Source organism: Eubalaena glacialis, chromosome 14 (assembly GCF_028564815.1).
Source record: "Eubalaena glacialis isolate mEubGla1 chromosome 14, mEubGla1.1.hap2.+ XY, whole genome shotgun sequence".
NCBI classification, from domain to species: domain Eukaryota; kingdom Metazoa; phylum Chordata; class Mammalia; order Artiodactyla; family Balaenidae; genus Eubalaena; species Eubalaena glacialis.
In genome coordinates, this window is record NC_083729.1 from 90,137,964 (window position 1) to 90,162,074 (window position 24,111).

Below are 24,111 nucleotides of genomic sequence, written 5' to 3' on the forward strand. Positions count from 1 at the left end.
GCTTTTTTTTTTTTTTCTCACATGAATAGGTTTGGAGATTTGGATGTATTTAACCTTCATAATCCACAAGCATATTTTGCCATGTGCGGAAGAATCTGGAAAAGGTGGGGTAGACGAGTTAGGCAAGTGGGCTTGGCTATGGTTCTCTGGCTCAAAAAATAGCAAAGAAACATAATGAAATAGCCCATTTTTGTTGCAGTGTATCTTCAAATTTGTTTTATGATTTCTGTTGCTTCATAAATTCTGTTAACTTTTTGCTTAGCTGTTTCCCTCTGATGTCCCTCCATCCTTCCTCCTTCTCTCCCCACATCCTTCCTCATTGTGGCCACAGGACTGAAGGGAGATTTGTACAGTCCTGGGGGTTGTACCAGAATCAGAAACAGGACACAACCCCGCTGTCATAATCACCTCACACAGAAGGATCAGTTGGTGCAAACTCCAAGCACCACCGTTGGTTTCACAGTCAGGTAGAGAGGATGCTGTTACCCAAGAGCATGGGACTTCAGGGGCTTGGTAAATAGGGCAGGACATTATACAGTCTTGCACATACTTTCCTGCAGCTGCAGAGTGATTTCTATGGGGGAAATTAAAAATTAAAACTATACCCTTTGCGAGCTGCTAATCTCAGAGAAGAGATTGGTACCGGCACTTTGCCCAGTGGTCATTCGGCTGCTACTCATGTGAAATTTGCATCCAGTCTGCATTTTCGTCTCAGAACCAGCTGTTGAGATCCTGAAGAGCAGGGCTACAGATGTGGCATGATTAATTCCTAAAGTATAGAACATGATCACATTGCAAACAACCATCCTGAAAGTCCCAGGTCCTGGCATGAGACAGTAACACATAAAACCATGTGGTGTGTACACTGTGGAAGGGGTAGTGAGCCTGTCTCTTGCTGGCTTGAAGTCACCGTCCTCTCCTCTCCAGCCCTGGCCACTGCTGCATGTGATCCATGCATCTCCCACTCCCCTCTCAACCTCTTGTATTTTGCCATTTTCAGTAGGGTTTGCTTCTATTCTATTTCAGCATTCTCGCCCTGAACCTTTTACTATCTGTACTTACTTCCCTCTCAGGCCCTTACTTTCTTCCCCCAGGCTCTATTTTCTCAGAGGGACCTTCGGTCCTGTCTGTTCTATATTGATCCCAGTCTGCCAGACTTCTCCTGAGGCAGGAGATGTATGGGCCCCAGGCTGGGCAGCTGGAGTTTGTCCCCTGTGGACCAGATGCTCCAAGATGAAGAGGAGGAGGAGCTGAGCCCTGCCCAGATAAGAGACCACATGTTTCTCCTTCTCGAGGTCAAGGAGACCTTCCCGACTACACATGCGCAGAAAGGGTCCTCGGAGGTCAAAAGGGAGGGGGCGCCACCTCATAGTAGGTGATGCCAACCTGCCCATAGGCCTCTTTGCTAGAATCCATCTTGGCTAAGCGATGTGCAGGTGCACATGGGAGGACCCCTGAGATAAACCAAATACGGACTCAGAACCAGGCAAAGCAAGAAACCTGAAGAAATGCCCCACATAAGTGATTCAAACTACCATGAGGGCACGACTCTCTCTCTGAGCCCACCCCCGTGAGTCTATTCACATGTACGCATTTTCCTCCTAATAAACACTTTACTTGCACAGTCTCTTTGTGGGAATTCATTTCTACGAAGCCGACGGGCCAGGGCTGACTTCGATCTCTGGCTGAGGAACCGAAATCCTGCTTCAAGCCGCTGCGGGCCGAGGCCACCTGAGATCACTCCTCTAAGCTTTTCTACTTCTCCATCCAGTCTGGTCCCCATGACCTACTTCACCTGCATCTCCCCAGGCTCTTAATGTCCCTGCTGTTCCCCCTCCCAACAGAATGCAGCAGCCCCCAACCCCCAAGACCAAGTCACTCTTGGGCTGATGAACAACCCTGAACAAAAACATCACTTGCAGCCCGTGTGTCCCTGGCCACTTTCTTTCCCATCCCAAGCCTTCTGTTTCCTCTTAGACGTTTTTCCACCATCTCCCCTCCCATTCTCAGCAACACCGACCTTGTACCTGCCCCCCTTGACCTCTCCCTCCCTCCTGCATCCCTCCTCCTTCCTTCCTCCCCACCGTCCCTCCTTTCTCTCTATACGTCTTTTTTCTCCAAACAGAGAATTTTTTTCTATACTCTTGCAAGTCTAATTGCATCTCTTCTCCAGAGTCAGCCTTTTGTGTATGTGTGTGTGTCTTTTTTCACACCTTTCTCCATCAATTAGCTCCTCTCTTTTGAAGGTTTTTAAATTTCCTCTTTTCTGCTATCTAATTTCCACCAATATACAAACATGCTCAAGAGTATCCCCTCATTAAAATAATATTCATCTTGTATCTTTTGTAGCCATTATTACCTTGTCCCTGCCCTTCACATCGTGGCCAGACCTCCTGAGTAGCCTACAGTAGCAGCCGCCTCCAGCTCATTTCTTTAATCCACTGAAATCTGCCTTGTGTCCCTTTGTTCCTCCGGGACTGCCCTTTCTAACACTGATAATAATTCCTGATGCAAAAGCCAGAGGACACTCTTCAGTCCTCACGCTTACCTGATATCTTAGCCGCATTTGGCATTTGTTCTCTTCTTGAATGTCACTGCTCTTTTTGCTTCCATGGTTTTCCTCTTTCTCCTTTGCAACCCCTTCTCATTTCTTTTATTGGCTACAATTCCTCATGCCACCGCTAAACACAGGGGGTCACAAATATTCCCCTTAAATTTCTTTTCACCCAGCACACTCTTGGGAGGCTTTTTTACCTACTGGCCACCTCTAAACACCATGGTCATCCATGTCTGCATTTCCAGGCCAGATTGCTCTTCTAATAGTAAGACCATGACTTTGCCTGCTTATTTTCTATATTTTCACCAACGTAAGCAAAGTTACCTCAAACACGATGTATCAAAACGTAATTTATTTTCTTCCCACACAAACAGGGAATCCCTCTTCTATCCCTTCCTTGCTGGGTGGTCCTGCCACCCACCCAGTTGTCTGATCAGGACACAGAGAGACACCCTAGATTCCAACTTCTCCTAGGTTTTCTTGAATGCATCTTCTCCACCGCTTCTGCCGTTGCCTTCATTTAAATGATGGTTTCTCCCCTAGTGAGACTGAGGAAATGCCCTGCCTCTGGACACACCAATACCAACCATGCATTTGCCATGTCCTCCTTCCCCTTGCCCATCTGTCCTCTGCTGCAGCCACCCTCCTCCTCTTTCCCCCCGTTGCACCCCTGCTCAAGCATTACCTTCTTATCCTGACTTCCTCGAGTTGGCATCCCCCGCTGTGTTTCTGTGATATTTCTCCCTCTTCCAGTGGAGCATTTTCACCATCTTATGTTATAAACCCTGATTTACTTCCTCCGAAACTAGACTTTGAGCTCTAGGCAAGACTGTTGTGTTTTGTTGTTCTTTATGATTTATCCAGTATTCTCAGCACCTAGTACAGAGCCAGATACATGTGCTTTGAATGAAAACAAGAAAGAATAGCTTAACATTTCCAAAGAGATTAACCCTTCCCTCATCTCTATCTGCCACCATGGTGTTTCACTGATTTAAACAGTGAGTCATCGTATGTATAGTGAAAAGAACACTGATTGACCTTGAGGAGAACTAAGCTAGCCCTAGTCATTAGGTATGTGAACTTGGGCAAGAAATAGCCTCTCTAGCTTCCTGGTTTTCTATCTTTGAATTAGAGAATAGAATTAGATGATTTGAAAAGATACTTCCAACCCTAAAATATTGTAAGCTAGAATACTGTCTTCTAAAACTCTAAACAATGTGGCTCTTAACCTTGGATCCTTGGTTGAGGTCCCAGGATGCCTGCTATGGTTTCTAGGAACCAAGCGAAATTGGATTCAAATTTTTGTTGTTGTTGTTACCTGCGTTGGAAGAGATTATTGATATTAATAGAATATACAAAGTTTTATTTAGTCACATGACCACTTAGATGAGTATATTTCCCAATCTTTCTTGCAACTGGTTGTGACAAAGTGACTGGGTTCTGTGTGACCAAAGGACTAAGAGAGAGTGAGCAAAAGTGATAGGGGCAGCTTCTTTGTCACCCCGTGGCTGTTCTCCACTCTTTCCTTAGGATGGAATATAGATATATTGATGTTGAATGAGTTTTGGCCAAAAAGGGCTTTATCCCAGAGTTGACAGGGTATTAAATCAGAAGGAACCTGGTGCCCTGAATGATGTATGTGTCTGAAGCTGTACCCCTGTCATCCCAGACTTTTCTGTAAGAGAACTTTAAACCTTCTATCTAGTTTATGTCACTGTTATTTTTAGTATTTAATAAAACATTTAGTCAATATACTGCCTGGTACCTTTGTACGTGCCCATTTCTGGAAAGGGGGCTCATGAATTTCACTAAATTTGCCAAGGAGTCTATGACTCCATACGGTGGTGAATTAGAGATGGCCACAAATTCTTTGACAGGCCTCCCGTTGAGAAGTGGGTTGATGTCCCTTTTCCTTGAATCTGAGCGGATGCTGTAACTGCTTTGATGAGCTGAATAGCGCCTAAGTAAAGTGGTGCCAGTTCCCAGTCTAAGGCCTGCAGAGAATGGCAGCTTCCTCTTCCTGCCCCTGGGAAGACTGACTTTTGGAACCTCACCACCATGATGTTGGGAAGTCCAAATGGCCCATGGAGAGGTCTGTGTGGAGAAGCTCCAAGACCCCTTCTTTACCTCCTTTAAAGCTCACACCAGTACTGTGAAGAATATATTGTCATCCTGCATTAGAGGTGAGAAAAATGAAGAACAAGTAGTTTAAGTAACTTGCTTAAGGCTACTATTAGGAAGTGGTAGATGTCAACTTTGAAACTTGGAGCCTAACTCTAAAGCCTGTGGTCTTTATCGCTGACGTATAAGACACTGACATATATTAGAAGACATTGTAAACATTCAGCTAGGTTTGTTATTTAACAGTCTCTTTGCTAATGGGCCTTTTACATATATCTATGGTAAGCTAGTCTTCATATATTTCATTTCTATTTAATGGACATCCATTGGGGCCCACATTAAACTTTTAAAATATTTTATGGTGATCTAGCTAGTTGCTCATCCTACCCAGGAAAGCACTGAGAAATACAACTTTGCAATTTTGTTAGTAATTCCCAAGTCCTGATCATTTTTTCCCCTTTCTTTTCCTAAGTATATGTACTTAAAAGTATCTTGGCATTTAAATTGTTTTCTGCAACATGCACCTCATATTCTGTATTTCTGAGAGGTGTGTGCCTGACATTCATATCCCTAAGTTTCCACCGCCTTTCTGCACAAGAGTCCAACTGTTCAATCTCTGCTCATGTGCCTCCTTAAGATTCTGTTGGAACGTGCCCAATTAATGCCTGAACATGACCCCTCTGTGTAGATTCATGCACGTTTGTATGCACAGCCAATCTGCCAGTCCGGATCGACAGCCTCACACCAAAGCCTCCATTTCTCAGCAGGAATCCAGCAAACCAGATGTCAAGTGCATATTTCCTGAGTATTTTATGGGATCCACAGAGAGGCTCTCACAGTATGGTTCAGGCCTCAGTTTAGTGCAACTTGTCAAAATGAATTGTTTCATTTCTGTACCACGAATGCCAGGTTGAGACAAAAATTTAAAAAAAAAAAATTTCTGCATAAGAGTTTAGGCTTTCGTGTCCTTAATGAAAATCCTGTGGACTTGTAGTTGGAGTTAAGGTCTGGGGCCGGGGGGTCCACCTCTCCCACAGCGGAGGGTAGGCAGTGTCCTCCAGCTCAGCTTATGCAGCTCAAGGGAGATGAAAACTCGCTCTGTGAGGTCCACGACATCCCAGGAGGTGGCTGAGCAGACTTGTGACATCAGGGCACAGGGCAGAGTTTCAAGGAGGAGTTCTTCCTCCTTCACCTAGAGAAACACAAGCACTAGCAACAGCTTATTAAACAAATTCCCAAAGTCCCATTTGCTCTCTGGGGTTTTCCAACCCGGACCGCAAATGGTGGCTCACTTCTTTCCTAAATGCAGAGTGGAATTCTTCTCCTCAATCCCTTGGAGGATTGAGGAGAAGTTCATCTTTAATGAAAAAATGCCTTTATTATATAATGGTTAAGACCCTGGTCTCGGTATCAGACACAGTGGGGTAAGAACGCTGGTTCTAACCCTCCTTAGTAAGGAGTCTTTGGATGCATAGGATGGAGACAGATGCTGTGCATTCAGTTGTACTGTACTTAACTGAGAGGCCATGTGTGCTGTGCTCAGCCCTGGGCTTGCACAGAGTCAGCACTCCATAAGTACAATCTATTGTGCATTTTGAATAATACTATTGATATTGCAATAGTAAAAAAATAATGAAGATAATAATTGGTTCTGATTCTTCATGGCTCCTTCAACTATGTTACAAGACAGAGATCTTCTGACGATGTAGAAATTGGCCACAAATTCTCTTTTCTCAATTAGTGGTGCCATATTGAAGGTCTCCAGGTCCCTCTCAGATGAGTTACATGTAAATGTGGTATTTTCCACAATCACTGACTTTTGTTGTTGTCTCTTATTTTCTCAGTCATCCATCAGTCAGCCAAGGCCAGCCTTCCCCACCCTGCTCAGCGGTTGGCACTCAATGGCACCCCATCTAACCTGTTGTTTTCAGCCAAGCTCGTGCAAGTACACTATTTCAGTAGGTTCAGAGCCAGCGCCCACTGGCACGGTATGGACCAAGCATGGCTACAGTAGGTTGGGCGTCTGTGCTTAGATTTTTCTAGGTGTCCACAGACCACTGTCTTCCTTTAACCCCAGTGGGTCACCACCTTGGCTTTTCCTGTTTTAGCCCCCGAGAAGCTTGCTGTTATTATAATCTTGTCTCAAACCCCACATTGCGTTTATCTGGCACTTACTTGCCAGTCTCCATCTAGGACACAATTCCTACCATACTATGGACTGGAGTCCTGGAAATATGTAAAATTCTAAATGTCTCCGTGACCTCAGGTTTTATCTACTGCCTTCCCTGCATATCCACGCTATCCTGCCTTTGGAGCTTTTCAGCAAATTCCTTATCAAATCCAATCTATTTCTTAAGCCTTCCCTAACAATCGCCATCCTCATTGATCTTTTGCTTCTCAGTATTTCACTCTATTACAGATTATGTTTTCCCTTGTGTGTTACTTGTTTCATTTGAAGGTAGAAGACATCTCTGAGCTTTCTTTGAATCTTCCACTTGTCAGCCCTATGTACGATATCTGTTAATGGAGAGACTGATGAAATTACAGAATAAAGAAAGAACTTTCTATAGTTCCAGAACTAAAAGTCTTGGATATTGTCAAAAAGTCAGTATTTTAGAGAATGTATATATATATATATATAAAACACATATACATTAATATATATAATATATGTACATTAATATATATAATATATATACATTTATACATATATATATTAGCTGAAGGAATGCTAACATCAGAGTCCTAAGACTTGGTTCAAATCTTAGGTCTTCTACCTACTCATCGGTTATAGAAATATAAACTTTCTGACTCTGTTTGCTCATATTTTAGATAGAGATAATATATCTACCTAGTATTTTTTCTTGAAGATTAAAGTCAATAATGTATGTGAAAATGCTTTGAAAAGCACAATGTTATTCTTACTGGGACTCCTATATTTTATAAGAAATAGTGTCAAGATGAATTTCTGGTTTACCTTTATTATGATTCTATTACCAATATCGTTATATCATGACCAGGTAATATTTAGTTTTGATCAAATGGCTTTGCTTCCAACATTTGTGTACCTGAGTCAAGAGTATATCTGACTCAATGCTGTTGATCACTGGGGGTCCTTTCATTCAGAAGATGATCATGACTGTCTCACTTATATGGCCAGATTCAGATCTCACATAGGAAGAGAAGATAACATGAAAGTGTCTGACCTCAAGCACTAGGATGGGAAAAGGAAAAATTCTTAAGGAAAAAAAAAAAGACAAGTACAATCCATTGGTTCTACTCATATCACACCTCCACCTCTTCAGTGCTTGAGCTGAGCCTCAACCCCTCCTCCCCGTGGGTGGGCTGTGGGAAGCACAGGAGAACACTCGTGATTTACAAGCCCCTCAGTGGTGCTGTAAATAAAATGAAAGAGGCTGGATTCGACTTTGATTTTTCCCTTGAATCACTTACTTTTTAAAAGCCAATTACTTCTGGTGAATATTTTTCTTTCCGCTTCTGCAAATCATTTATTTAAATAGTTCTTAAGAAACAGCTCTTTGGGATTCTGTTTAGGAGGATGCTTTGAACATCTAAGGTACACAATTCCTTTATGTGTCAGCGGCTGCACATCCCAAATCAGATCCCTTTCCACGGTGTCCTGCAGGCTGTCTGCGCAGGCAGCTCTCGGAAGAGAGCACGAGCTGCTCTCTTGGCAGCTGTGGCAGGGTTAGAAGCACCCTGTGCCACTTAACTGGCTTCTTTTAAACACTTTGGGCAAAGCCTTTAGTTAACATCGCTGCTCAAGTAAGAATGTTCTTGTACTCCGCAGACTTCGTGAAGAGGAGGAATTATGCTGGTGAACAGAGCTGGTGGGATTTACCTATTGACATAGACAATGAGCTGTTTGAAGACACGAGGACGTGGGATGCATCCTGTCGCAGCGTCTGGTAGAAGGTACACAGTCCGTGTTTGCTAAAGTAATGATGGCCTGGATAGAGTCCAGCCCTGTGCCTGGTATTTAAATCCTGTCTGTGGCATTCTTGCCAGCGTGTTCTAGAACACTTCCACTGACGGGGAGCTCCGCAACTCTGGATATTGCAAACAGGGCCGAGCGGACTCAAAATCAACGTGCTGGTGTATCTTCCCATTCTGCCTCTTGCCTCCAGGGCTGTAAGCACCTTTGCCCACCTTCTTCAACCAACGTGGTCTGAAAACCCTCTCTCGATACCTCCCCTGCCCCGGTCAAAGTTCGCTCGAAAGAAAGGTTTTGACAAATCCTTCATTCTAAGGTATAAATAAGCAATACTAGCTGAGAATATTACAGTCTCTTGGACTCATTTGCATTTGATCAGAGCATGGATCTTTAAATTAAAAAAAAAAAATTGAATCTCTATCTAAGAGTAAAATTTCAGGCTCTCTTCAGTGGCTGGAAGAGAATTCCTGCATTTTCCCCTTGCCAGCCGCAAGGCCTTCCAAGACCCTGAAGTCTTATCTTGTGGGCAGCTGTTTCATATCCCTGCGCAGAATCTAAGAGGAGGCATAAGCAAGCATCTTAGAGTGTTAAGACCTCAAGGTTAGCAAGTTCCCCCTTATTCCTTCCCGGGAATTTTGCATTATCCTATTTTACCAATGACAAAATATTCGCCAATTTCAGCACAGTGATGTAATTTATGATTTTCCTAGTAAGTCTTTTCTGTGATTTGGGAAATAAAAGAGGTCTTTGGACTGTTCCATTGCTAAAATATTCCATCTGATTTTTGATGCTTTCATTCTCCTGAGAAAACAGAAACATTTTGCATTAAGGGAACTATTTTGTGGATACTCTAATCAATTCTAAAGAAAGCCCCTCAGCGTGAGGGGCGTAGCCAGGACATTTAACTGAAAGCAGGTCTTAGAGCCAACCCCAGACCCAGGCATGGCAATTAGCAGAAGCGCCGAGCCTATGCCTGGGGAATTAAGGTTTGTAAACCAGGTCTGCAAGCTCCCCAGTCCTCCTGGGACCTGCTGCAGCCCGGGAAGGGTTTGAATTGATTTCTGTCCCTGCTCAGAGATCTGTGGAATATGCCCACAGAGCAAGAGAATGCTAGCATTACAGGAAGGACGTGCCTCTCACTCTCCTCACCGGATTGGTTCTGGTAGGCGTTCCTTTCCCTTTGGGACCCAGTGGAGCCCTTTGTAAATGGAGGTCTTACATGAGACCCGAGGGGCCTGCTGTTGTTTCCATGGGGGAGATGCTGAACGGATGTACTCTAGTTCCTGCTAGTTGCTTCCACTCATGGATACAAATACACAGACAGCAAAGTAGCAGTGGGAACAGCACAATGAAAGCACAGAGTTGGCAGCTCGGGTATAGAGAACAGAGATTGTTCCAAAGGAGAAAAGACAGGCTGCCGATGATCGGGGCGCTGATGTAGATGCAATAATAGCAAGAACAGAGTCACAAGTATGAAGAGAGGACGTGGACGATCACGATGCATCCGAGTAGAGCATACTGAGCCCGACAGCCCTTTCCTCCATGCCAGTGTGAATATTTCAAGGGGAGGGAGGCAGGGCACACATTTCTCTCCCTCGCATAGTGAGTGTCTAGGATCATTAGGGCTCCGAGTAGAAAAATGGAAATAATCTGACAAAATTCCCAGAGGCACCACATGATATAAAGCATGACATTTTTCACATATGTTTAGGCTTGTTGCAAAATGGGCAACGCTTCTAAGAAAGAGAGCTTTAAAAATGTAGATACGGAGTCAACTTTTAGTTATCTGAGCTCATGCAGTTGTGGAGGATAAGCAAGGAAATGAACATTTTTTTTTAAGGCAGATAATGAAAAGCATGTATGTGTGGTTCTAGAGAGCAACGTGTGGGGTGTGTGTGCAGATGTGGCATTCTGCGCGTTGCTTGATGTTAACGTGTATTTGTCTTCTGTGAATACACACTAGGGCGACTGGAGAAACACAGTAGGAGACCCGATTTCTAGTTTCTGTGCTGAGGCTCCCTTGCTGTGTGACCCCGGAAGAGTCAGATAACCTCTCTGGCTGTCACCGGGGGAAAAAAGAAGGCATTGGTCTTGCTATGCCCTTGAGGTACATTCCAGCTACACCGCGTAATGATTTGATTGGTTAGGGTGTCTGACATTCCAAGCATACCCTCTGATAACAAAGCTGTGTATAATCTTGGAGCTGGAAGAAGAGGGAGACAATGAAAACAGCCCAGTCAGGAAAAGGAAAATAAGCGTCTGGGGGCAAAACAAGTAGATCATTTGAACTCAGATGCCGGTACTGAGGGTAGGTTTCAAGGCGCCTGCAGGTGTCTGTTCTGTGTGCCCAGAGCTCTGCTTCCGCCCTCAGGAACCCGGTGACCCACTGTCCCCCGTGCACGGGGTGGTCATGGGACTGCGTGTCTCCGTCCCAGATTTGGCCGCTCCCCTCCTCGTGGCCTGAATTGCAGAGTGAGACCAACTCCTCAGCCCTGCTAGGCAAGCCAGTCCCCTCCACCACGGACCCCACCTGGGCCCCCTGTGCTGGTGCAACACGGGAAAAAGAAGAGTTGGAGTTTTCTAGCAACGTGAGGAAATGGCCAGGTGGGCAGATGGTAAAGTTACAGTTTGAAAAAAGCAAGTTGTTTTTTTTTTTTTTTTAAATTGTAACTGATCCAATATTTTGCAAATAGATTGTCCTTTCATTGTCCTCTTCACATCCTGTTTCCCTGTAGCTTCTAAAGCCAAGGCTGAGTCCTGAAGCTCAGGACACAGGGGAGGGGCTGAGAGGAAAAGACCGCAGCTCCTTAAAAGTTTCAGAGCTCGCACTCAACTTTCTCAGGAAAGCCGTGACTTTAAGAGTCAAGTTTTGTGGGGAGAGGAAGGGGTTTCTAAATGATGAAATCCACACAAAGGTGGAGAAGTGGTGGATTCCACCTCTGAGTTTTCCCATAAGCGAAGGAGAGGGGTGACTTAGAACAGGAAGTGGGGAGGGGAGCTCTTCCAGGAACTGGGAAGGTGAGGATGTACCATATTTTATTCAATAAATTCTCTGTTCTTATGCATTCGGGTATATCCAACTTCTTTACGAAATTATGCTTTAAATGAAGAACGTCAAGGCAATACTTGGAAACATTTCCTTTTCTGTCTTTGCTATTAGTGAAGTAGAATTCCTCTATTGGAGGGTCACAGCTCGGTGGCCTAGACCCATGGAACATCAAAACAAAACAAAACAGACCAGCTGCACTGGACCCACCAGAGGAGTGGGTTGTGTGTTTTAAAGGTTCTGCAGGTAATTCTGGTGGGCATCCAGATCTAAGAACCTTTTTACTAACGAGGCCACTGAGATGTCATTTCTATTTATAGATTTAAGCATCAGTTTGTTTCTCAGCCTATTGTCCTTGGAGTATAATCTTAGGTAAGGTTCTGAGTTCCTCTAAGAAACAAACAGACAAAGCAAAGAACAAGGCTGGTGGTGTTTGCTGAAGGGCAGGAGTTTTCCCCGAGCCTCGTCATGAAGCACACACTTGGGTTTAGGTTTATGCTCCAACAATGAAGGTACTAGCTGGGTTTATGAAGCTTCCTTCTACAGGCTCTGTGGGGAGGTATTGCCATTCTTGTTATTTTCTGTGTCAGGGGAATATGCAGAGAATCATGTAGGTGGACATCTAGGCAGCGTTTCCCAAACTCTGCTCTATGGAACACTCAGGTGAGAGAGAGAGAAAGAGATTTAAGTGGTAAAATAAATTTGAAGCAAATATTCTCTGGAAGGTCACAATTGATATGAGTAATGTTTAAAGTGGTGTGAAGTCTTATATGAGGAAGAATGATTTAGTTTTTTGTTTGTTTGTTTTTGTTTTTTAATACCAAATGAGACCCTTCATCTTAACATTTGGTGGGACATGGTGTGTTGTGGAACACCGTTTAGGAAATGTTGACCTAGGACATCCTACGGAGAAGGCTTAATAAATAAATAAATAGCTTAATAAAGAGCTCTCCGGTTATGGTGGAAAGGAAAAAATGTGCTTTACCCTAAGTCTATAAACTGGTTCTAGTGCTTCATTCCATTAATAGCACAGACTTAATCTTTCTGAGCCTCGATTTCTCCACTTCTTAAATAAGGGCAATATGAGGACCAAGTGAATTAATTCAGCTACAGTCCCGCAAAGCATCTGCTGTAGAGTCAACGTCTCTTGGTACTTACACCAATTCTACCCCCTCCAGGGTTTTCATAATAGTGGCTGAATTGATGCTGTGTGATCAAGTGCAAGGCCAACCCACCAGCACGCCTTCTTGGGAGGGGGTCAGACCTGCTCATGTTTACCTACCTGCTTACGTTTACCTGCCTCTCCTCATGCGTGAGCCCACCACACCTCCAGCTCCTTCGAGGCAGGGACCGTGCTTCCCTTACCATTATGTCCTAATCCAGGACATAATGTCGTGGTCTTCTTGAAGCTGTGTGATGGGGCAGTCCTGCTCCAAACAGTGGGATTCATAGCAGGGACTTGGTGTTTTCATTCATTCTTTTCTGTTACTTCATATCTGGCCCATTCTATTTAACTATTTCGGGTCCTCCCCTCTTGATGAAGATGAAGTTGAGATTTGCTGCCCTTCTTCAGAAGTAAAAGTGGATGCGGGCAGGTGGGTAGGAACTTGAAGTGAGACCAGACATTGCTGAAGGAGCCGGGCCCTCCCTTTCTACAGCCCCAGAGCATCCATGTGTGTTCTGATGCCCGCAGGACACATTGTTCTGAGATCGAATGTGGGCTGGACATTTTCCTGCCAGTGTGAGAGGACTACGTTTGCAGAGAACAGTCCTGAAGCCATCAGGGTGGGAAGCAGAGGAGGGACTTGACGCTGCTCCTCTCACGTGTGCAGCCACTCTGCTGGGCACTTCGCTTTCATTGTCTCTTTCTACCCTCATAACAGCTTTGTGAAGTAGATATTATTGTCCCCATGTGAGATGACACCCAGGATTTAAGTAAAGCGCCAAACACATAGTGTAGTTATGTCCTCCGTAAAATGGAGCCTCTATTATTATTTGTCCCCAAATAGGAAGAAACAGGCCTGAGATCTATTTAACAACTTTTCCAAGGCCACAGAGTTAAAAAAAATGGCAAAAACAGGGTTTGAACCAGGTATTCTGACTCAAAAATCTCTGCAGTTTCTGCTCCAATCCTTGCTTTCTAGAATAAATAAGGAAAAGAAAGAGCTTTGTTGCTGAGATGTGATGCTACTTTCTTCCTCCTACTCCTTTGTTTTGACCTTTTAAAATTGGGAGATACAGTTGACTCTTGAACAACATGAGTTTGAACTGAGCAGGTCCATTTATGCATGGATTTTTTTTTTTAATAGTAAATACTACACAGTCCTCAATTTGTTGAATCCATGAATGTGGAACCATGGATATGGAGGGTCAACTATAAATTATAGTTGGATTTTAGACTAAAGGGAGGGTCGGCACCCCTAACCCCCATGTTGTTCAGGGTCAACTGTATAACACAAAAACAGAATAGTAAAATAATCACAAATACATCTTAACGCATTATTATATAGCTAAGACTGTGAAGCCACCATCTCAGTTCCAAACTCCAGAAACCCCAGGGCCACCCAAGGAAAGGGTAACCACTCTCTTCTAGATAATCTTCCCTGCTCTTCTTTGTAGTTTGTATGTATCTCAAACCACATTATCATTATTATTTTTTGGCCGCATCACGTGGCTTGCGGATCTTAGTTCCCTGACGGGGATTGAACCCAGGGCCACAGCAGTGAAAGCGCTGAGTTCTAACCACTGGACCAGCAGGGAAGTTCCTCAAATCACAGTAATTTAATTCTCCCTGCTTTAAAAACATTATATTAATGGATCATACAGAGCGTACTGTTCTGTGTCTCACTTCTTTCAGTCAACAATATGGTTATGAGATTCACCCATGAGCGTTCCTGTTGCTCCACATCCTCATCAACATTTAGTATTGTCAGAGTTTTGGATTTTGGCCATACTAATAGGTGTGTAGCAGTATCTCGTTGTTTTCAGTTGCAATTTAATAGTGGCATAAGATGTTGAATGTCTTCTCATTTGCTTACTTGCTGTCTGAAAGTTTTCTTTGATGAAGTGTCCATACAGGTATTTTGCCCATTTTAAACTGAGTTGTTCATTTTCTTATTGTTGAGTTTTAAGAGTTCTAAGAATATTTTGGATGAGTCGTTTATCCGGTATGTCTTTTGCAAATATTTTCTCCCAGTCTGTGGTTTGTCTTCATATTCTTTTGACATTGACTTTTGCAGAAGTTTTTAACTTTAATGAAGTCCAGTTTATTTTTTTCTTTCATGGATTGTACCTTTGATGTTGTATTTAAAATCATCATCATATCCAAGATTTCTCCTATGTTATCTTCTAGGAATTTTATAGTTTTGCATTTTACACAAAGGCTTATGATCCATTTTTAGTTAGTTTTTGTGAAAGATACAAAGTCAGTGTCTAGATTCATTTTTTACATGTGGATTTCCAGTGGTTCCAGTATTGTTTTTTGAAAATGCCATGTTTGTGCCATTGTATTGCCTTTGCTACTTTGTGTAAGATTAATTCATTGTGTTTATGTGGGTCAATTTTGGCACTCTATATTCTGTTCTATTTATCTACTGTCCGTTATTTCTCTAATACTACACTCTTGATTACTGTAGCTTTATAGTAAGTCTTGATGTCAGTTAACCTTAGTCCTCCAACTTTGTTCTTCAATATCGTTTTGGCTATTCTGGGTCTTCTGCCTTTCCATATAAACTTTTGAATCAGTTTGACAAGATCCACAAAATAAACTGCTGGGATTTTGATTGGGTTTGCATTGAATCTATAGGTCAAGTTAGGAAGAACCACAATCTTGACAATAAATATTGAGTCTCCCTATCTGGGAACGTGGAATATCTCTCCACTTTAGTTTTTCTTTGATGGCTTTCATCAGTTTTGTAGTTTCCTTCATGTGGATCTTACACATATTTTGTTAGATTTATACCTAAATGTTTCATTTTTGGGGTGCTAATGTAATGAGGCATACCTCATTTTATTGCACTTTGCTTTATTGTGCTTCATAGATACTGCATTTTTTACAAATTGAAGGTTTGTGGCAACCCTCCATCAAGTAAGTCTATAGGCACCATTTTTCCAACAGCATTTTCTCACTTCATGTCTCTGTGTCACATTTTGGTAATTCTCACAATATTTCAATTTTTTAATTATTATTATATTTGTTATGGTGACCTATGATCAGTGATCTTTGATGTTACTACTGTGACTTGGTGAAGGTTCAGATGATGGTTAGCATTTTTTAGCAATAAAATATTTTTTTAATTAAGGTATGTTTTGTACTGAATACATTGTCTTTTTAGACATAATGCTATTGCACACTTAGTAGACTACAGGATAGTGTAAACATAACTTTTATATGCACTGGGAAACCAACAAATTTTGTGACTTGCTTTACTGCAGTATTTGCTTTATTGTGGTGGTCTGGAACTGAACCCTCAATATCCCCAGTGTATGCCTTATGTGTATTTGCATTTGCATTTGTTCATTGCTAGTATATAGGAAAGCAGTTGGATTTTTACATTAACCTTGTACCCTACAGCATTGCTATAATTACTTATTAGTTCCAGAGTTTTTTCTTGATTCCTTCAGATTTTCTACGTAGATGATCATGTTGTCTCTGATCAAAGACAGTTTTGTTTCTTCCTCCCCAATATATAGACCTTATATTTCATTTTAATGTTTTATTGTTTTAGCTAGGTCTTCAAGTACAATGTTGAAAATCAGTGGTAAGAAAGGACATCTTTCAGTTGTTCCTGATCTTAGCAGAAAAACTTCTAGTTTCCTGCTGACAGTTTTTATCATGAATGGGTGTTGAATTTTGTCAAATGTTTTTTCTGCATCTTTGGATATGATCGTGTGATTTTTCTTCTTTAGTCTATTGATGTGTTGGATTACATGAATTGATTTTTGGATGTTGAAGCAGCATAACAGGGAAAAATCCCATTTGGTCATGCTGTATAATTCTTTTTATTCATTGTTGAATTTGATTTGTGAACTTTTATATCTATGCTCATGAGAGAAATTGAGCTTTAGTTTTCTTGTATTATTTTTCTATTTTGATATTAGGTTTTGATATTAGGGCAATGCTGGTCTCATAGAGTGTGTTGGGAAGTATTCTCTCTGCTTCTATCTTCTGCAAGAGATTGTAGAGAATTGGTATAATTTCTTTGTTAATGTTTGATAGAATTCACCAGTGAACATGTCTGGGCCTGGTGCTTTCTCTTTTGGAAAGTTATTGTTGATTCAATTTATTTAATAGATATAGGCCTATTCAGTTTGTCTGTTTCTTCTTGTGTGAGTTCTGACATATTGTGCCTTTCAAGAAATTGGTCCATTCATTAGATTATCACATTTGTGGGCATAGAATTGTTCATAATATTTCTTGACTATCTTTTTCAAGTCCATAGGAAATGTAGTCCCCTCTTTCATTTCTAATATTAGTAACTTGTCTTCTATCTTTTTTCCTAATTAACTTGGCTAGAGACGTTGGTTTTATTGATCTTTTCAAAAAACCAGCTTTTGGTTTTGTTGACTTTCTCTATTGATTTCCTGTTTTCAATTTCATTGATTTCTGCCCTAATTTTTATTATTTCTTTTCTTCTGCTAATTTGAATTTAATTTGTAATTTTTTCTAGTTTTCTAAGGTGGAAATTTCAATTATTGGTTTTAGATCTTTCTTCTTTTCTAATATATGCATTCAATGCTATAAATTTTCCTCTAAACACTGCATTTGTTGCATCCCACACATTTTGGTAAGTTGTATTTTTGTTTTCATTTAGTCCAAACTAATTTTAAATTTCTCTGGAGATTTCTTCTTTGACTCATGTGTTATTTAGAAGTGTATTATTTAATCTCCAAGTATTCAGGAATTTTCTAGGCATCTTTCTGCTATTGATATCTAGTTTAATTCCATTGTGGTGTGAAATTTGACGTTGTATGATTTCTAATCTTTTAAGATGTGTTTTATGGCCCAGAATGTGGTTCATCTTGGTGAGTGTTCCATGTAAACTTAGGAAGAATGTATATTCTACTGTTGTTGGATGACATATGATGTATCTAGGTGTCAATTATATCCAGTTGTTTGATGGTGCTGTTGAGTTCAATACATCCTTACTGATTTTTCTGCCTGCTGGATCTGTCAATTTCTGATCGGAGGATGTTAAAGTCTCCACATATAATATTTGATTTACCTATTTCTCTTTGAAGTTCTCTCAGCTTTTCAGTTTTTGCCTCATGCACTTCAATGTTCTGTTGTTAGTTGAATACCCATTAAGGATTGTTACATCTTCTTGGAATATTGACCATTTATCGTTATGATACAGTCCTATTTATCCCTGATAACTTTCCTTGCTCTGAAATCTGCTATGTCTGAAATTAATATAGCTACTCCTGCTTTCTGTTGATTAATGTTAACACGTTATATCTTTCTTTTTTCTTTACTTTTAATCTATATGCTTCTTTATATTTAAAGTGGGTTTCTTGAAGACATATAGTTGGATCTTATTTTTTGATACACTTAGACAATCTCTTTCAATTGGTACATTTTCTTAAAGTGATTACTGATATAATTGGATTAATATCTACTGTATTTGTTACTGTTTTCTCTTTGTTGCCCTCGTTCTTCATTTCTATTTTTCTCTTCCACACTTTTCCTGCCTTTGGTAGTTTTAATTGAGCATGGTATATGATTCCATATTCTCTTCTTTCTTATCATATCAATTATACTTTTTAAAAACTTTTTTAAATGGCTGCCCTAGAGTTTGCAATATACATTTATGACTAATCCAAGTTCACTTTAAAAAAAAAATAGTATACTGCCTCATGATAGTGCAAGTACCTTATAAAAACAAAATACTCCTACTTCTTTATCCTTTCCCTTGTATCATTTCTGTCATTTATTTCACTTATATATAATCATAGATAATAATATATGTATACTTTTAAATAAGTACATATATATGTACGTGTATATATGTACTTTTATATGTACATATATATTCATATATGTAAGGATAATTGACAACATTATTGCTATTTTTATTTGGAATAAACTGTTATCTTCATGTCAATTAAGAATAAGAAAAATAAAAGTTTATACTTTATCTTCATTTATTCATTATCTGATGCTCTTTCTTTCTTCATTTAGATACAAGTTCCTTTTCTTAATCATTTAATTTTTTTGCAAGACAGGTCTACTGGCAACAAATTCCCTCAGTTTTTGTTTGTGAAAGTCTTTATTTCCCATTCCCTTCGAAGAATAATTTCTCAGGGTATAGAATTCTAGGTTGGTGGTTTTCTTCTCGCAACACTTTAAATATTTCACTCCACTCTCCTTTTATTTGAATGGTTTCTGAGGAGAAGTTGGGTGTAATTCTTATCTTTGCTCCTGTATAGGTAAAGTTGATTTTTGTTTGTTTGTTTGTTTGTTTGTTTTTACCTTCTGGTCTCTGCCCAAATTTTTTCTTTATTTTTAATTCTCTGAAATGTGAATTTGATATGCCTAGATGTAATTTTTTGGCATATACCCTACTTGGTGTTCTCTGAGCTTCCTGCATCTGTGGTTTGGTGTCTGACATTAATTTGGGGAAAATTCTCAGTCATTATTTCTTCAAATATTGCTTCTATTCCTATCTCTCTTTCTTTTTTTTTTTTGGTGTCCCCATTATGCCCATGTTATTTCTTTGTAGTTGTCCCAGAATTCCTTGATAGTCTGTTTTTTTCTTAATTTCAGTCTTTTTTTCTGTTTCTCTTGAGCTTTGGAATCATCTATTGTCATATTCTCAAGCCCAGAGATTCTTTTCTCAGCTGTGTCCAATCTACTTATGAGCCTGTCAAAAATGGTCTTTATTACAGTGTTTTTTTATCGCTACCATTTCTTTTTGACTCTTTCTTAGAATTTCCATCTCTCTGCTTACATTATCCATCTGTTCTTGCATGTTTTCTGCCCTTAGCATATTAATCATAGTTTTTAAAAATCCCCCATCTGATAGTTCCAACATTCCTGCCATATCTGACTTTAGTTTTGATACATATTCAGTCTCTTCAAACTGTATTTTTTGCCTTTTGATATGCCTTGTGATTTTTTATTGAAAGGTGGCTATGATCTACTGCATAAAGGGAACTGTAATAAATACACCTTATTAATGTAGTGGTAAGGTGTGGGGTGTGGGGAAGTGTTTTACAGTCCTATGGTTAGGTCTCAGTCTTTTAATGAGTCTGTACCACTGGACCCTAATCTTCACAAGAGGTTTTCATCCCCCCCAAGCCCCCACCTCTGTTAAGTGTAACACAATGGCTTAAGAAGTCTGGAGTTGGGTATTTCCCTTCTCCCATGTCATTTAGGCTCTGAGAAAACCCCATCAGGTAAAGTTTCTCCTGAGGGCAAGCCTTGCTAGGAAGAAGAGATACTCTGTTTTATTTCAGAATGGTTCCTTTTCCCCTCCCCCTGTAGGAAGCATGAGGGGATTTTTTCTCCAGTATTCACTTTGAGGATCTTATAGAGTTCCTAGAGATAAAACTCACAAAAAACATGGGGCCCTGGTATGACTGGGTCCCCCTAGAGTTTTTAACTCTCAGATCTGTCCACACTGGGCCTCCAGCAATTTGTCAAGTACAGTTCTCTGGTTCCTGTGAAGGTTTCAACTCATTGGTTCCTGCTCTAGTAAGTTATAATTCTTTGTATTTGCCTGTATGTCTTTCCAATTTTGGGACAGTGGTTTGCCCTGTAACCTCACTTATATGACTGTTCTTAAAAGAGTTGTTGATTTTTCAGTTTGTTCCGCTTTTTACTTGTTAGGATGGAGTGACAACTTCTAAGCTTCTTACATGCTGTACCCCAAAACCTGAACCATCCTGTTTTAGTACTGAAAGTGCTATGTTCCTAGAGAGTCTTCAGTCTTGGGCAAATTGGGATAGTTGGTCGCTCTTTGAATATTTTATAATTTATTTATCCATTTTGATAATCATGGCAATCATTTGTTCATTTGTTTTTCCATATTTTGGGCTATTGTGAATAACACAGCTGTGGGTATTTGTATACCTCTCTCTTAATGGGGGTGTTCAGGCATTTCTGTGGGTTATGTACACAAGAATGGAGTTGCTGGGTCTCAACCTCAGTAGATTAACACCGAACAGCTTTCCAAAGTCTTGATACCACCACTCCCAGGTGGGTGTATGAGGATTTCAGTTGCTCATCATTCTATCACTTGGTATTGTCATCCTTTAGTTTTAGCAGTGCTGGTTGGTATGTAGTGACATCTCATTGTTTCAGTTTATCCTGGCACCATTTTAACCCTGTGTCCCAGGATTCTATGAGAATCCATGCAGACCTGGGGTGTGGTTACCTGGCAAGTCTTTTATTAGGCAGCCTGATCTCCAATATACATTGCTTTGGGGATGTCAGCGCTGTTACTGTGCATGATGGAACATCCTTCCCTTAAACTCACTTTTAGAAGCAAGGACCACTCTTGACTGTATGTGAACAAGCAGGTGGGCTCTCAGCGACAGGTGATGCCCCCATGTCCACAAGCATCACTAGCTTGAGCCGCCCAATCCCTGTCCTCCATCCTGGTCTCACCACCACGATCATCAGGGACTTTGTAACATTATGGACATTGTCAATCCCTCCTGTGTCTCTCTATAATCTTGGCAAGAGCACGGAAGCAAATCCAGCCAAGGTTCTCTTCCCTTGTGGCATCCCAACAGCAAGGTTCTCGTGTGCACATGCCAAACCCTGTTCTACCTCCCCAAGAGTGGTAAGAAAGTCACTGGCCACACTGGGAGAGATCAAAGTGCTATCCAGACTGGCCAAGCGCATGATTAAACCAGGATATATTGTTTGGATACTCTTCTCCCGACTGTAGTGACATCGTGATGGGGCTGCCTAACCAGATGCCATGGAGGCTGGGGTGCTGCTGTCTCTAAAGGCCTCTCCTCCCTGGAACACCATGCAGAGGTACCCAGACATCAAGAATTGTGGAGACAGGGCCCAGCCAGGGCATTCATCAGCTCACCTCCTGCAGCATGCCATCTCCTGCACTAGCCCTGATCAAAATAGAGACTTTAAGTTTAGAGAGAAGTTGTGCAGACCGTGGACTTCAGAGCTGCCCCTTCAAGGTCTCTGAGAATTCTTTGCCCCTGGGATGCTGTGATGACTTTCCCTTGGACTGTGGCGTGGAAAATTTCCCTCCTTTTTGAATCGTATTTGCGTCACCTAAGCAGACTGACTTATTTTTCTGTTAGTTTTTGCCCTTTCTGACTGACTTGACCGACTAACAATGTCCCCAGCTTCCATGTGGCCACACCTGCTTTCCCCGCCCCTCACCTCTGATTCCAGGTGGGAGCTGAGGGGTGTTGAGCCTCAGTGACTCCCACGGCTGGGTAATTTGGTTTGTTCTTTGTGACAGTGTACCAAATATTGAGCCCTGCCCTGGTGGTTCAGGAAAGGAACACACCTCTCACCCTTCCCAGAAGGTAAAATGTGGACAAAGGCAGAGGTCCTTACTGAGGACCTGTCACTGTCAGGTCCTCAGGGTTTTTAATACTCTTTGCAGATCCAGATTGGCACTGAAACACACTCACAAACTATGTTTCTGGAAGAACTGGAGGGTAAGCAGAATCTCAGGACTTCCGGGGAAAGAACCAACTTCCTCCACTCTTCCCACATATCCAAATTCAAACGCTGTTTATGATTTTAAAATGGTATATACAATCACACAACAGGAAAGTGCCAGAAAGGGCTTCTGGCTAAGATAGACACTCAAAAAGTGAGGCATTTGTTCGAAAAACTTCAGGCTCTTTTCCCCCAAATCCCTTCCTATGCTTAATATCCAGAAAGTGGAAAGAAAAACACATTTTTATCAATTGCTCAAGAGCTTTGGCTATCCTGCTGGAGTCGCCTTCTGCGGCCTCAGCCCAAGATGGTGACACCAACCCAGGAACTGCCTTCTCCCCTTGCGATGGCTTTTGCTCACTGCTCCAAAGATGCGACTTCAGGGTCATCCCAGGCCACTCTTTAGCTTGGAGCGGAGGTCTACACACAGTGGATTTGGCTGTCTCATTGCAGCACCAGCTGGTCGTCTCTGGTAGGAAAGAATTGAAAGAGTATTTTACACCATGGAAATTGTCTTCCAGGCCCAGATGGACCGTCGCTGTTCTAGCTTTGACAGGCCGGGATAGATATATTCAGAAAGCCTTCCAGCTATTTAGTAACTCTTCCAAAACACTGTCAGCACCCATGCTAGGGAGCTAGGAGTGGGAAGGAAGTCTAAGTAGGGAACTAAACCTAGTTAGTATATATTTGCATAATTATCTTGCAGTGAATGGATGTGTGGTTGGTGGCAGGTTGGAGGTCGCCATGGACACTGAAAGCCAGGAAGGACTTGAAACGCCCTGGGTCAACACCTCGGACCCCTTCCTGAAAACCCTTGTGCATTTTAAGTGTTGGGTTAAAAAAAAGCAGGACTCCTCCAAAGCAGGTCACCTGGGAGCAAAACAGATAAGTTTGGGCCCCAGACCCTTGGGTATGCTTCCTGTACGCCCAAGGGCAGGGGTCAGCTCTGGCCACGCCCACCTGCAGCCTCTCCAGCAGGGTGGGGAAGGAGGAGGGGATGGCAGCAAGATCTCTGCGGTCACTAAGGGATCAAAGATGCTGGGCAAAAGCAAGTATTTTAAAAACAAGATTATAAAGATACTGTCGAATTCATGGCAGCAGCGCCCTGAATTTAAATATAGCTCTGTGACTGTTAGCAAAATGCTGTGGTTATGAGATGACTATTAATATAGCTGTTTGCCTGAGACAGACAGAAGGGGGGTGGGGGGAGAGTGAGAGAGAGAGAAACTTCACCTGAGTTATGAAAGCTCATTTATTTTTAGGCTAAATACATCCCCTTTAGGACTAACCTTTACTTTGTTTGCTTCGAAACTTCTCAAATTGCAGCTTCCAGAAATTAAAAAAACATACCAGCCAGGGCAAGCAGAAGTCGTCAAGGTAGAAAACAGTGGCCCCGGGCTGCCTTGTTTACTGACAACACTTGTTCCTCACAAAACAGCTTCTTAAGTTGCAGAAATTCCTAAAATGTCAAATATTTCCCTCGTTCATGGCGTCATCCTTTTTAAATAAAATTTCTTGGAGCTCCCTAGACCCATACATTTGAAAAGAAGAGAGTGCAGTTCTTGATATGATATTTAGTCTTCGTGTTTTTCATAAGAAAACCTCGAATGTTTCTTTTTTAATCCTTTTATTTTTTGGTTTTGTTTTGCATCAGTATCTGAACTGTAGAATTAAACTCTGGTTACGTGATAATCTATGCTTTAAAACTCGCCTGTAAACTATTTTTTACTGCTTTAACATTTTTCATTCAGCACATTAAACAAGCCATTGCTCTTTTTAGGTGGGGA

At 41.5% G+C, this 24,111-nt stretch overlaps 1 protein-coding gene across 1 annotated transcript in view; it reads left to right on the top strand.

Moving 5' to 3' along the window:
• The window catches only part of LOC133074581 (sodium/hydrogen exchanger 2), a 467,777-nt gene that overhangs the window by 319,902 nt on the left and 123,764 nt on the right, over positions 1–24,111 (top strand). The window contains exon 15 of the mRNA XM_061168501.1: positions 8,490–8,614. Coding sequence (XP_061024484.1) covers positions 8,490–8,611 — 122 coding nt within the window. The 3' untranslated portion in view covers positions 8,612–8,614. The remainder of the gene's footprint in view (positions 1–8,489; positions 8,615–24,111) is intronic.